General features: G+C 45.5%; 1 protein-coding gene across 3 annotated transcripts in view; it reads left to right on the top strand.

The window, feature by feature from the left end:
* Positions 1-14,165, top strand: part of SOCS7 (suppressor of cytokine signaling 7) — a 31,433-nt gene that overhangs the window by 2,631 nt on the left and 14,637 nt on the right. For 2 of the 3 annotated variants that reach the window (XM_047845768.1, XM_047845771.1), the window contains exons 2-7: positions 5,459-5,523; positions 8,903-9,007; positions 9,456-9,557; positions 10,424-10,554; positions 11,064-11,232; positions 13,254-13,382. In XM_047845768.1, coding sequence (XP_047701724.1) covers positions 5,459-5,523; positions 8,903-9,007; positions 9,456-9,557; positions 10,424-10,554; positions 11,064-11,232; positions 13,254-13,382 — 701 coding nt within the window. The remainder of the gene's footprint in view (positions 1-5,458; positions 5,524-8,902; positions 9,008-9,455; positions 9,558-10,423; positions 10,555-11,063; positions 11,233-13,253; positions 13,383-14,165) is intronic. The other variant, XM_047845770.1, reaches the window with a different exon arrangement.

The raw sequence follows: 14,165 nt of genomic DNA, 5'->3' as shown, positions 1-14,165 counted from the left end.
AGGAAAGTGTGGGGTCAGTTTTGACTTCGCTGCCCTTTTTGACCAGCTGTGCCAGGGGCTCATCTTGGGGATCCGACCAAACCCAGACTGCCTAAAGAAATCAGTAGGTTGATGTGTGTTGCCTCCTCAGGTAGACCTGTATTTCTGCATTTGCTTCCCAATGAACTTAGGCTGGGAGCTCAGGTCTCGAAAAATGCGTGGCTGCCGGAACAGCTTTTTTTGTAGTAGGCTCTGCATTCGATGCTCCACTTACCAGCATAGGTGAAATTTTCATCACGTTGGGGGAGGGCAGGATTGAAGCTGTGGGTAATGACATAGGATAGACTGCTAATTTTCTTGTGGTTTGTCTTGTCTTTGTTCCATATTGACCAGGACTTGGTCTAAGATTCCAGAGACGCCAAATATGAGGTGTGGCGTGAAATTGGCTGCTACGTCTAATAGATTAGGAAGAGGAAAAGGCATATAACATTATACGGTTTTTTGCCTTTGGAAGCAGAATTTAATGGTCATTGGCTGCTCTGTTACCAACCCTCACGCTAAGCACAATACAGATTTCTGCTGCAGAGCAAATTGGGCTGGAGCTCTGCAAAGAAGCTTAGTTCAGGGCACTGGAGAATTACATTTTTTGGTCCAAGGGCTTTTTCTGATGAATTGGAGAAGAGCTAGGTATTTGTGTATGAACAGTTGGTTGACTGCTATTAGGAGGCAGCATGTTGTACAGAGAACAACAGGAACATCTGGATTCCCCTTCCAACTCCAACATCAGCTGGGGAATGTAGGCCAATTTTGTCTTCTTCATGCTTCCTCTTTTTTTCCATCTGTAAAATGGGAGTGATTCTTGTCTTGTTCCTGTCCCTGTAGGAACAGACTGAAGACAAGATAAATTGAGATGGAATATTTTGTGCCTTTGGAGAAGTAATAAGATTGAACTGGTAGTGTTTTTTTTTTTTTTTTTTTTTTAATGCTTAGGATTTGGTGCCTTTAGATTTGCTTGTTAGCTTTTCCACAGCTTACTACGTGCCAGTCTTGTTGGCAGCCTCGCAGCTGTGAGAAACTTGGTAAGTCTGGCCAGGGTAGTTGTGTGATTTCTATGGATCTGCACCTCCTAAGTAAGTCCGCCCTGTTGGGAAGAAGGATGAGTTTGGAATTTTAGCTTGTTCTCTTGTTTTGATTGGTAGGGACCTGGAGGCTGTGAGAATTGTCAGTCTTTTGCCAGAAGGTATATGCCTCCCTCCTTATTGTTGGTTGGAGTTAATTATGAGTCTCTGCGGTCTCTGCTGTATCATTTGGAGCTTTTCAGTAACCTCTGGGTATGATTCTCTGTGCCCTTCTTCACACCTACCTTTCCCACAGCTGTCACTAGAAAGTACTTCCTATAGTCATTTTATAAGCCTTAAGAGTTTCCATATTTTAACATGAAACAAACCTTTAGTTCCTTTCAGGTTCTTTAGAGTCTGCTAAGTGGACCTGCCTGGATATACTGAGTCTTAAGTCTCGTATGAATTAGCTTAGAGAACTCTTTTCAAGTGAAGGAAGAAATGGGCCCAGCAACTAATCAGGTTTCTGTTCTGGAGAACTGGGCGAGGCCTTGTAACACACATATGTTGGAATTCAAAGAGCTGGGCTTGATGCCTGTGGGCCTTGGTGTGATATAGAATTGCTATTTCAGGAAAACCAGTGAAGTTCCCTTGTCTGTTTCACATATGTTGAGCTGATTGTCTTCCTTTGTATTTGGTAAAGAGTAGCATTTGCTCTAACCTTTTCAAATCATCACGGAATACACACATGGTTGGAAATGGGTACCTTGTTCATTTTTCAAGGTTTGTCTTTTGTGAGTTAACAGTTGAGGCTATTACTGGCAGTTTTGAGAGTTGTGAGGTGGAAAAATGGAGAACGGTTATGTAGTGGTTTGCTGTCTATTTGTTTGGAAAAAAGATACGGTTCTGGAAAGAGAGGCAGCCTGCCTTGGCATCAGTTTGGGGCCCTGTTGTCGTGGACAGACCTGAGATGTGAGGAGACATTGGAAAGCCTTTTCTGTTTCCTTGGGTCTTCGGGTCTAAGGGGGGTCTTTTTGAGAAGTAGCATGACATGCCGAGAGCAAAATGATTTTATGGTGTGTGCTGAGGAAGTTCTGACTTTATGTTTGGGTTTTGGGTCAATACTCCGTTGATCTTTTCAACTATTTTTCACCAAGCGGCTGTGGTTGGCATCTCTCTTTCAGAATGAGCAGCCTAGCTTCAGAAATCTCTGTCCATTTGGGCCCGTGTCTTTCACTCCTTGACATTTTCCCTGCTAATATTTTAAGGTTTTAGATCTTGGACTACGTCTCTTGGCTTTCCCCTGGAAGTTCCCTCCATAGGTTCTTGGTTTATGATGGAGTTTTGGATCTGACCTTGCTGCACAGATGTCTGTGTATTGGAAGTAAAAATGAACACATGGTTTTTGTGCCTGTAGCACATGAACAGACACTGGCTTATGACGTGTTGGAAATGGCACAGGCTGGCTGACTTGGCACTGTGTGCGTTAGCAGGGGCAGAGGTAAATTGTGGCCACAAAACCTGAAATTTGGACATCCTAGTTTGGGAGTTACTGTAGAAAAGGACATGTTGGAGTCTTAGGACATCAGTGGAGGGGATTCATGGACAAGAGAGGGAGGACATTATTCTTGCGTTGTTCATATTTTAGGTTTCAGGGAATTTGAGAAGTGGCCAGTGGTTTTATCAATGTGTTGTCGGCCCCATCTAGCCTAATGCTTTTAACTCATTTTATCCCAGGGATCTGTTGCTGTACAATTAGTAATTTGCAGAGTGGAAATGGACAGAGGCCTTCTCTTTGTTTTCTGTAGCACAAGCCATGCGTAGCTGACACAAAGGACTGCTAGCCCCAAAGAAGACCTTTGCCTAAGGTCTTCTGCTGCCCCTGTGCTTTTCTGCCACCTGAGGTATAGCCCACCAAATCCTACCCCACCCTACCCCTCAAGTCTTTCTGCTGCTAAGATGCAAGTGGCCCACTGGCAAAGTTACGATGACTTAACTTTACACCCTAATGCTTATCAGGGTGATCTGGGGAGGAAGCAAATAACACAGGAATGTAGTATAGAAGGGTTTAGTTAAAAATGTTGCTGGACCTGAATCATTTGTGTCGCTTTCCAAAAACAGCACATCCAGCTTAGACGGGCTTTTCCCATTTTAAATGCTTCATATATACAAAAGACACATAAAGTGCATGTACTATAATAATAATGAATTGCATACTTGGGTACCCACCGCTAAGCTCAGCAAATAGAATGTTATCAGTATCTTTGAAGACCCCTGTGTGTTGCTTCCTGATTACATCTCTTCCCTCCCCCCCGCATAACCACCATCCTCAATTTTATGCTAATCGTTCCCTTGCTTTGTTTTTTATAGTTGTCTAGATTGGTCTTTTCATGAATGACTGCCATTAGAATGCTCTCAGGATCCTTGAGACAGAAACTGCCTTAGACTGTTAGTTAGACCGTTTCCACCCAAAGAAAGAAGGAAGCACTCATTTTTATTATTAGCCTTTCAGCCTCCTAAACCTTCTCCCTCTTCAAGCTTCCAGCCCTGCGGCCCCCTTATTTGCCAGAATAAGCCATCCCAGGGCTCTCAACTGGCTCTGGCAGTGTTCAGATTCATACGTATTTCTTTTTCTAGATCCTAGAAACTATGGCTTTCTCCTTCACAATGCCGGGGGTGGGGGAGAAGATGAGCTGGAGTGAGAAGGCCCCCGCAAGATGTGGGCATTTGGGTACTGCCGTTCTTCAGTGCTTGGCACCGAAGAGGCGCGTCCCCAGCATGGGCAGATGGCAGAGTAATGCAGCTTCCTTTGAAAAGAGGCAAACGGCCAAATGGCTGAGGTGCGAACCCTTTGAGAGGCCAGTGCTGTAGGTTTCTACTTGCTGAGTTTAACGTTGGACCCACAAGTTATCACATAAAAATCAGCTTGGAAGCTCTTCAGTCTCAAAGTTCATGTCCAGTGGAAATTAACTTTCCATTGCAGCCCTCTGGAGTGTTGGAACTAAGCTGCAGCCTGTCATGAGCAACTTGTACAAACAGAGGACCATGTGTGGCTGTGTCTCGTTTGGATGCGGCCAGCTCTCCTGTGCGCGCCTTGGGTGGGGCAGGCGCGGTGTGCGCCATCATCAGATGAGAAGTCTCAGCACGGAAGAAGATGCAGGGGAGTGTGAGATAAGAATCCAGCGTCTTGGCTGTTTCTGAGGAAGGTCTTCACGAGACGCTTTTGAAATTTTGTTTGAAGTGAGTCTTGAGAAGCTTGGGCATCTGTGTTAAAACAAACGCGCAAAGATCTTCCGAAGTCAAATAATTTTAAGTAGGGTTTCTATTTTGGACTTCCTATGCTTCTCCTCTATGGTGCATTTGAAGTTTTATTTAGTACTTTGGGTAGAGTTAATTTTGGAAGGTGAGCCAGGTGTAAGGCCTAGAGGCAGGCACTCAGTTCATGGGATTTTTTTTTTTTTGTTGAGGTCTAATTTATGGCCATCTAAAATTTACCTCTTTTAGGTGTCTCGTTCTATTAATTTTGACAAGTGTATTCAGTCACATAACCTCTGCCACAGTCCAGATATAGCATATTTTTATCATTTCGGCAAGTTCTTTCCCTTGTCGTCAATTCAGTCATCCTGAGGGGAGTTTTTTTGAGCTTAGCACATTTCTTTCCAGAAAGTCTTTGTCAGAGTCTTTTGGATTTCTTTCATTTCTCCCTGAAAAGCTAGTTGAAATTGGTACAAAGTGAAGTTACCTTTGGTGCCTCTTGTCCCAGGGTTTTCCAGCGGGGTCCCTGGAGCAGCATCCAGAAGCCCTGGGGGGAGCTGTGTGATGGGCAGCTCAGAGAGGGGAAGGGGCCATTTCTTGGGGTGCCAGGCAGAGCCCCTGACCCGAGGGCACCCCCTTGTTAGCTGGTGGCTCTGCCCCACAGCTCGGGGACATTTGTGCTTGTTGTAGTGCTCTTCTCAAGGCCAGGTCTCTTCCCTGCTTCACTGGGGGGCCTCCTGCATGTTGGGGCAGGGCCACAGGGAAAACTTTTGCTCTGAGATGGCACCTGTTCAGGTCAAGAGCCTTTTTCTTGCTTCCTTGTGAAAATCAACCCTGCCTCTGACTTCCCTCCTCTAGAAATGGACTTGCTAATTACCACCCAAGGTGTTTTACTCTTGTAATACGCTGGGTGTGGAGACATCCAAAGGGATTTCTCATTGCTTTGTAGGCCGAATTGTGTAGCCAAAGCTGTGTAGAAATTGCCTTGTTTCATTCTCCCCCTTTAAATGTCAGGCTTTATTACAAAAGTGTGGCTGACAGTGACTAGGATTTGCTTTTTGTTTTTCAGTGCCTCTGGAATTGAGTGTTGTAGTGATTTAAATGCATATGTGTTCATTTCCCCCACCCTCCATTATTCTCTCTCTGTGTGCTTTCTCACCCCCTAGGAAACCCAGGTTGACAAGAACTCAAAGTGCCTTTTCTCCGGTCTCCTTCAGCCCGCTGTTCACAGGTAAGGGTGATCTCTTTCTTTTTCTTCTGACATCTGAAAGCAGAAGTGTTCTGAGACCTGTCAGGAAACACCTGCAGATGCATCACGGCGGGAGCTTCAGGCGTGTCTACAGTTACTGTCTTCATTCCATACCCGCTGGGTTTGGGGTGAGGCTATTTTTATGGTGTGGAATGTGTTCTTGACTTTGGATGCTTTATAGTTTGAGATAGAGACTGCTTACTGGTAATTAGGTGGCCCTGGCAGTTATGCAGTGCTTAGTTCAGGGTCATCACATATAAATTAAAAGTAGGAATTGCAAATTTATAGGCTCACAGTGCATAAAGGACTCTCTAGAAGGCGTACAATTCCTGTCCCTGCTTCCAAGGGAGTTCACGGATTCTCTAATAAACACGATCCACGATTATCTGGTCTATTTTTAAGGACTTTGGGCAAAGGGGATTACGTGAACTCTTGTCTTACCCATTTTAGGGGCCAGGAGTTCTTGCAGCTGTTAGAATTCTTCATCACGTCTAATTTAAGTCTTTCCTCTTGCAGCAGGGAACACAGTTGCTCAAGTAGAAGAGTGGCTGGATCTCTCTGGGTAACTGCCTTCTCTTTAGTGGGGGAGCTTGTTCAGATAGGGAGCCTTTTTGTTACATCAGTCCCATACAGAGCTCCTGCTTGAGTAAGCTGTCGAGAAAGTCTTTAGCACGCTGCCTGAAGTCTCAGGAACTGAGTACTCCTCAGTGCGGACTAACCAGAAAGGCCTGACTTCAAACTCTTTTGGAGATGGTATCCCTCAAAAAGATGCCTGGAAGAATTATGATTTAGGAATGGACATTTCCAGAAGCAAGCTAGTGGGACCCCCATGACTGCATGGAGTCCCCCAAGTTGCCAGAACAAGTGTGCTGGTGTCTGTAATAGGCACAGGTGGAGAAGGAGGCCACTGTTCTTACCCCAAGCCCAGAATTAAAGATTCGTATCTTGTAGCAGCATGTTTTTCTCGTTAATCAGTGTTGCCTCTTTAAAGCAAGGAACACCTAGGGGAGCCTGGGTGGCGCAGTCGGTTAAGCGTCCGACTTCAGCCAGGTCACGATCTCGAGGTCCGTGAGTTCGAGCCCCGCATCGGGCTCTGGGCTGATGGCTCGGAGCCTGGAGCCTGTTTCCGATTCTGTGTCTCCCTCTCTCTCTGCCCCTCCCCCGTTCATGCTCTGTCTCTCTCTGTCCCAAAAATAAATAAACGTTAAAGCAAGGAACACCTATCCACATTTGTACTTTAAGGTTTGGTATTCCTGTTTTTTAAGCAGCCTTATTGGGGCGCCTGGGTGGCTCAGTCAGTTGAGCATCCGACTTCGGCTCAGGTCATGATCTCGGCTCCACGTCGGCTCTGTGCTGACAGCTTGGAGCCTGGAGCCTGCTTCGGGTTCTGTGTCTCCCTCGCTCTCTTCCCTTCCCCCACCCACGGTCTGTCTCACCCTGCCTCTCAAAAATAAATCAGTGTTAAAAAAGAAATTAAAAAAAAAAACAACAAAAAACTCCAGCCTTATCTCTCTTGAATTACACATTTTATATAAATGCTATATCTACCGTCCAGACCTCTGGCCCTTCAGTAAACATGCTTGTCTGGGCTTACTGTGTTACTCTGGGCTGCTCGGCTCTCAGTCACTAAGCCATGTGATGATTTTGGTTCCTGCTTCCAAGAACTTCTGATGACGTTTAACAACTTAAAAATTTTTTTTCTTTACCTTTTACTCATTTTTGAGAGGCAGAGACAGAGCGTGAGTGGGGGAGGGGCAGAGAGAGGGAGACAATGCAAAGCAGGCTCCAGGCTCTGAGCCATCAGCACAGAGTCCGACATGGGGCTTGAACCCATGAACCGTGAGATCATGACCTGAGCTGAAGTCGGATGCTTAACTGACTGAGACACCCAGGCACCCCTCCACTGATGATTTTTAACCCAGCTTTTCTTTTTTCTTTTCTTCCTTTCTTTCTAAATGTTTATTTATTTTGAGAGAGAGAGAGAGAAAACACATGTGCATGTGAGCAGGGGAGGGGCAAAGAGAGAGGGAGAGGGAGAATCCCAAGCAGGCTCTGTGCTGTCCCTGCAGAGCCCAGTGCAGAGCTTGGGGGTATCACAAAACATGAGATCGTGACCTGGGCTGAAATCAAGAGTCGGATGCTCAACCAACTGAGCCACCCAGGAGCCCCTCTTTCTTTCTTTCTTTTTTTTAAAAGTAAGCACAACACCCAACATGGGGCTTGAACTCGCAACCCTGAGATCAAGAGTCACATGCTCCACCAACTGAGCCAGCCAGCCGCCCCTTGCAGAGCTTTTCTGCTTATCTTGATTAGTGCTCAAGACCTTTGTGAAAAACCATGTATTAGATTCTGAAAGCCCAGCTCTTGGCCTTTTGGAGATACTGGTTACCTCATTTTTCTTAACTGGGAAATAATAAAATTCTAGCTGAAGGGTTCAGCCTCCCAAATGAGAAAAAAAAAATTGTCGGAAATAACACCCTAAGGGCCAAATTAGAGAAATCTTAAATTCTGCCCTGTAGGTCAGACCTACCAAAATTTGGCTGTCAACCTTTGTTAATAAAATACCCTCTTGTTAATAAAGTCACCCTCTGGTGACTGAAGTAGAGAGAGGGTAGATGGGGTTGGGTGGCAAGAAGGAGTGTATATGGCAGAGAATAGAACTTATGCTGGAAGTAAGGGAAACCATGTGCCAACCCCCATCAGGCTCCTATGGAGCTTAGCTGATTTGCTGACTGTGGAAGTAATTCATCATTAAGATTGTAAATGCACTTTTCAGCCTTTGTAGCCTCAGCTTGTTAGGAGCTAGTTGATAGCTGAAATGATTGCTTCTCTTATGAGTGAATATTCTGGAAAATCTAGATATGGAAAGCCATTTAAGAAGAAGTTGGGGCTCACATTGGGACATTTATCTGCATTCAGTTTACCGTGCTGTTCTTATGTTTTTCTGGCACTTGCTTTCCATGTCCATTTGGACCTCTAACAAGCTCCTTGCCTTGCTCCCTCAGGCAGAAATTGGTATACATGTCTGTAAAAATAAATGGTGTGGGCTCTATTTGAATAAAGAGCCCTTGTTCAAGGTTACATAGTGGCGCAGCCACAATTAGTTGGCCTTTCTACTGTCGATCCCGTGTTTTTGTCCTAAAGAATCCTTGACCTTTAACAGGGCAAAGAAATGATAGAATTTAAAATGGACTGCCCAGGTGTTTGGGAGTGATTCCAGCTCTGGGAAACATTAGATTTTTGGGGGTTTTGAGAGCTGAGGACCTCGAGCCTTTCTCGCTTGCCCTTTACCTTTTTCCACTTCCGGCCTCGGCTTCAGGCAAGGTGCTTCCATAACATGCTCGCTCCGTGAATCCCTCAGGTGAAACTGTGTCGCTTGTGGACGTGGACATCTCTCAGCGGGGCCTGACCTCTCCACACCCTCCAACTCCCCCCCCTCCTCCGAGAAGAAGCCTCAGCCTCCTAGGTATGGTCTCTGACCTTCTCTGCCTTCTTGCTTTAGTGGGAGGGGGTGAGTTTTAGGGACCTGTTGTTCTTTTCCAGAAGGAGCAAACAAGCTCCTGAGCTTCTAATAATGACCCAAATATTCCCTGTCCCTTGTCATCTCCCTGAGCAGTTAAATGGGTGTCTTATCTGCATGCTGTAACATTTGCTGTCCATGTGTTGATTAGATCTGTATTTATCTGGCCCCGAATCTACTGCTTGTAGACTGCTCTAGGGATATCCTTACTTTTCTGCTTTCGACAGAGGAAACCAGGTTAAGATGATTGTTGCCCTCTGTGCAAAAAGCCAGGGTGAAGGTCAGGCCATCTTGCTCCAGAGGGCAGCCTGATGATCCTTCTCCCTCTCCTGTGCTTCACCTCACTCATCTGTGCTCATATTTCTGAACCTCTTGCTTCTGTTCTCTCTTCTAGATGATATCAGTGGGACGCTGCCTACATCTGTCCTTGTGGCTCCGATGGGGTCTTCCCTGCAGTCTTTCCCCCTACCTCCGCCTCCTCCACCCCATGCCCCAGGTTAGCTTAGCTTAGAGGCAAGCCTTGTAAAAGTTGGGAGTACCAAGTGACGTACTCTTGAAGGATGGGAGAAGTCTATTTATGGAAGTAACAGGACTTACGAGAAAGCTTAAATCTTATCCCCTTGGCTGGGCCAGAACTCCTTGGAATTGAGGCCAAGAACTGGTTTTTCTGACCCGTTTTCCCTGTGGAGGTGAATCTGACTTTTGCTAGGGATAAAAAGACTATTGAATTTTTCCCCTCCTTGTTGCTGAGACTGGTTTGCAATCTCTGAGTAGATCTCACTTGGGAAACTTCCCTAATCTCAGGATGGTGAGGAGATTTAAAGTTTTCAAAGTTCCCTGGTTTTTCTAAGCTTTTAATGTTTACTGCAGCCTTGTAAATAAGTACCAAGCCTTTAGTAGCCCATACCTGCTTTGCCAGCCTCCAGTACCCACGGAGTAAAATGAATGAAATCGGCATTCTTTTCTACTTGCCTGGCAAAATGGTTCTTCTTCCTGGGCAAGTAAGCGAGTCACTATTTCCAAGGCTGCTTTACCGGCGCTTCACCTCGAGGTGGGAGAAGCTGGAATCGCTCTAGGCTGGTGAAGCCCCTGAAGTAGTCACCTTAGTCAGGTTAGTGAGCAGCCCCCCTCCCCCTCTCCTGGGGCAAAATGCCCCCACCCATCCTTCACAGCTTCCACGAGCCCACACAGCTTTTTGTTCCAGCCCATCCAGCTCTTTTCCACTGCTTTGGCTTCCACCCTTTCCAGCTTAGCTTCTAATGCCTTGCCCCTCTTCAGTTAGCATCTCTGTTTTGGGGGGAGGATCTGCTTGTGGTTGGGAGCAAGGAGGGAACAAGTGACCATCACCCTTTTGCCCTGCAGACGCATTTCCCCGGATCGCTCCCATCCGAGCAGCTGAATCCCTGCACAGCCAGCCCCCCCAGCATCTCCAGTGTCCCCTCTACCGGCCCGACTCAAGCAGCTTTGCAGCCAGCCTTCGAGAGTTGGAGAAGGTGGGTGGTGCCTGGGGACTGGTGGCTGGCCTCCTCTCCCACTCCCCTTCTTCTGTACTGGGCTCTCGTCTCATTATTTTTAGAAGAAGAGTAGTTATCTTGCCTCTGTATTTACAGCGCCAAAACAATTGTGCTGCTCTGATCAATTCCATAAGAGACGTTGTAAAATTAAATCTTGGAGGAAAAATATTGAACGTGGTAAGAGAGGTTGTGGAGAAATGTTTACGTAGTTGAAGCTGACTTCAATAGATTAACTGACCCAGTTCCCGCTTCTCTTCTTCGGAGGGCTTCAGTAATGCAATTGTAGGCTTATTCTTCTGTTACTTTGGAGGTCTAAAACAATGAGCCTGCCGTTCGTTGCTAATGGTTAAGACACTCTTAGCTTTTGTCTAGCGAAATGTTTAGGAAGTGATAAGAAGGGGGCTTCTCCTGTGGTAAAATAGATTGTGCTGAGAACTTGAACATTTCCCTGTGCTGTAAATCACTTGACCAATTCTTATCTTTGGTAGTGTGGTTGGTACTGGGGACCAATGAACTGGGAAGATGCAGAGATGAAGCTGAAAGGGAAGCCAGATGGCTCTTTCCTGGTACGAGATAGCTCTGATCCTCGTTATATCCTGAGCCTCAGTTTCCGGTCACAGGGTATCACCCACCACACGAGAATGGAGCACTACAGAGGTAAGAGGTGCTGTTTGAAGAAAGCCTTCTTCCCCCTTTGCCTGCCTCTACTTGTGCTGTCCGGCTTTGTCATAGGAAGGACTTGTAGAAGTGGAACTATGAAGAGGGAGGAGAATCTCATACTCAGTTGAATGTTGTTGTGGGTACTGGTTTCAGTCACTAGAAGAAATGTTGGCGGGGGTAGGGAGGAAGGTAAGGGTTCCATTTAGTATTCTCAGCATTTTGTCTCCAAAATAGGAGGGCCTGCACAAGACTGCTGCACAGAGCAAAGCCAGTGAAATTCTCTTGATAGAGGGAAGAAATAATCTAGGACCACTAGATAAATTCTCCCAAGCTTCATTCATAATTGAACTTAACATCTAGAGAGACTTTCTATTAAATCCTATACACAAAGAGGAGAATTTAGTGTCCACCCTGTGACTGTTCTGTAGTAAATTTCTTTGCCCGATAGTCACATCCGCTCTTCCTGCCAAGCAGCATGGTGTTAATTTCTTTTGGCCAGCTTATGTAGTCATCAGAACTCAGAGACTTTGCGGGGTCAACATGCTTTAGACTCTCTGCCTTCCTCCCTAGTGGTGCCTCCACCTTTGTGGCCTGCTTGTGCCTCATGCTGCGGTCACATCTAGAAGCTGATTTGTTCAGCACCACTGTCGGAATTGGCTTTGCATCATGGCATTCTGGGTTTGACATGTGCCAGAAACCTGTGATGGTCACAGGTGGTGGGGCTGGGTAACACGGTAATCCATCCTTTGTCAGAATAACTGCATATGTTACAAATTTGCTGAGCGTAGGGAACTTTGGGGAGTTTCAGGGACTTGCCCCTCCTATCCCTCACACTGTCCCCACACGTGATCAACATTAAACAAGCGGTTAGACACAGCATCTCAAAGGGAGAGTTTTTTTTCATGCTCTTCTCAGCCACCACCACGTCTTTTCTGCTCTCGGCCATGTTGTGCTGTGTTTATCTGGTTTGCTTATGCGAGTCAGGAAGGTAGCGTGTTAGGCCAGCGTAGCTTTGTCCATGGTTTTCTCTGTCACCGCCTCTGCCTTAAAGATGCATGAGGAGAAAGGAATTTTGGTCCACAGACCTGAGAATTAGTTAGATAACCGTGGCATAGACTGCCTGTGCCCTCCTAAAAGCCAAATAAGACCAGCAGAAAAACAACATGCAAAATAGAGCATTTCAGAATGAAGTATTTTTATAAATCTGTGAAAATACTGAATGACTAGGCTAGGAGAATGATGAATAAATGCCTGACCTCTAGGTCCCTGATAGATGAGATGCCGGTAACGAGAGAACTTTCAAATGGTTCTCCAGTTACTTTTTGTTCAAAGCGGCTTTTCTTTCTTGAATGAGAGGGATTTTTAATAGAAGCCGTGTGGGTCTTTCCGTTGCCAGTTTGCAATGGAGCATCTGTCTTCATCTTTTTAAGTGATACCGTAAGAGTGGCTAGAGAGACTCAAATCTGCAGTTCTCTTGAGTGATTTTGTCCCTTTTGTGGGTGACTTCTTTGCACTTAGTGCTTGGGTTTTTGTGTTTTTCTTTGGCTTTGGGGACTTTAGAATTTGGGGTGGGATCTTTGCAACATGTTTGGGGCGGGAGTGGGATTTTAGAAGTTAAAGAAGACCTAGAATTTGACTTTTTGTGCCTAACACATGAATGAATGAGACTTGCAGAACTGCTGTTCCGTTCTTTCCACAACTATTCCATGAATGCTTGAAGACAGGTAGACAGATCTTTAGAGGGGATGTCATTTAAACTTGCTTTTGCTATGGCAGTCTTTTCTTATGGTCCATGATTTAAAGATTAGTGTGCATTCTAATATCTTATTAGAGGCAACATCTTTTCTTCCCATTCATTGTGGAACAAACAGGAACAGGTGGCTTCAGGACCTTTGTCCGACAGCTTTTGCCCACAAACTACCCTCCCAGAACTGAGAATTATTAAAACGTTCAAGGTAACTTCCCAGATCTTTTGAAAGTAAGTTTCTACATTTTTACCTCTCAATTTTCCGTGGCAGGAACTTTCAGCCTGTGGTGTCATCCTAAATTTGAGGATCGCTGTCAATCAGTGGTGGAGTTCATTAAAAGAGCCATCATGCACTCCAAGAATGGGAAGTTTCTCTACTTCTTGAGATCCAGGGTTCCAGGTAAGGCTATAGTTACATTAATTATTTAACATGGTCATGATGCAGTACAGTACCAAAATGTGCCCCCCCTTCTCCCCAGAAAAAGCCATACTTTGTTGAAGTTTTCTTTCTGGCTCTTACGGTAACCACTCTTCCTAGAGTCTAGTGGTTAGGTTAATCCCCTGCCCTTGAACATTAATCCTTCAATATATTGAGAAGGAATCTTTGCTTTTGTGACCACATGAATGAGAAAACGGATCCCGCCTCTGATGTCCAGGTGTCTTATGATGAATATTTAACATTCAGAGGTGTCTCCTTGTCCTTGAACCAGGGATCTCACACTTCTGTGTGAAGCAGAGAGGTGAGAACTTGCTCAGGCAATTTCTATGGGAACAGGGAAGCTACAAGAGTATTCACTAGAAAGCCAATGCTGTGTGTCAAGGAGGCTGAATTCAGTGGCAGTCTGCTGTGGATTTTGTCCTTCTGCACTAAACTTCCTATTAAAGAGTAGGTAGTCTTTGTTGTGCCTCTTGTCTCTACCGGCATTGACTATAAAGATGTCTCTCCATCTGGGTGCACTGGGAAGTTCCCGTCCTTGCTAGTGCGATTACATAGTCTTTCTGCCCACTTAGTAGTGCGGTATCTAAATAAACTTTACTGAAAGAATGGTTTGAAAGAGCCTGCTGTAATAGGGCTGGGGAAAAGCAAAACAAGCATATTAATTGAGGAGTTTGTAAGTTACAAACAGAACTGAAAATGAGAACTTTATCCATTCCCAGTGAATCAAATTAAGATTCTTAAACA

The sequence above is a fragment of the Prionailurus viverrinus genome, unplaced genomic scaffold, assembly GCF_022837055.1.
Source record: "Prionailurus viverrinus isolate Anna unplaced genomic scaffold, UM_Priviv_1.0 scaffold_35, whole genome shotgun sequence".
Classification (NCBI taxonomy): Eukaryota; Metazoa; Chordata; class Mammalia; order Carnivora; family Felidae; genus Prionailurus; species Prionailurus viverrinus.
This window is presented reverse-complemented; position numbering and strand designations above follow the sequence as displayed.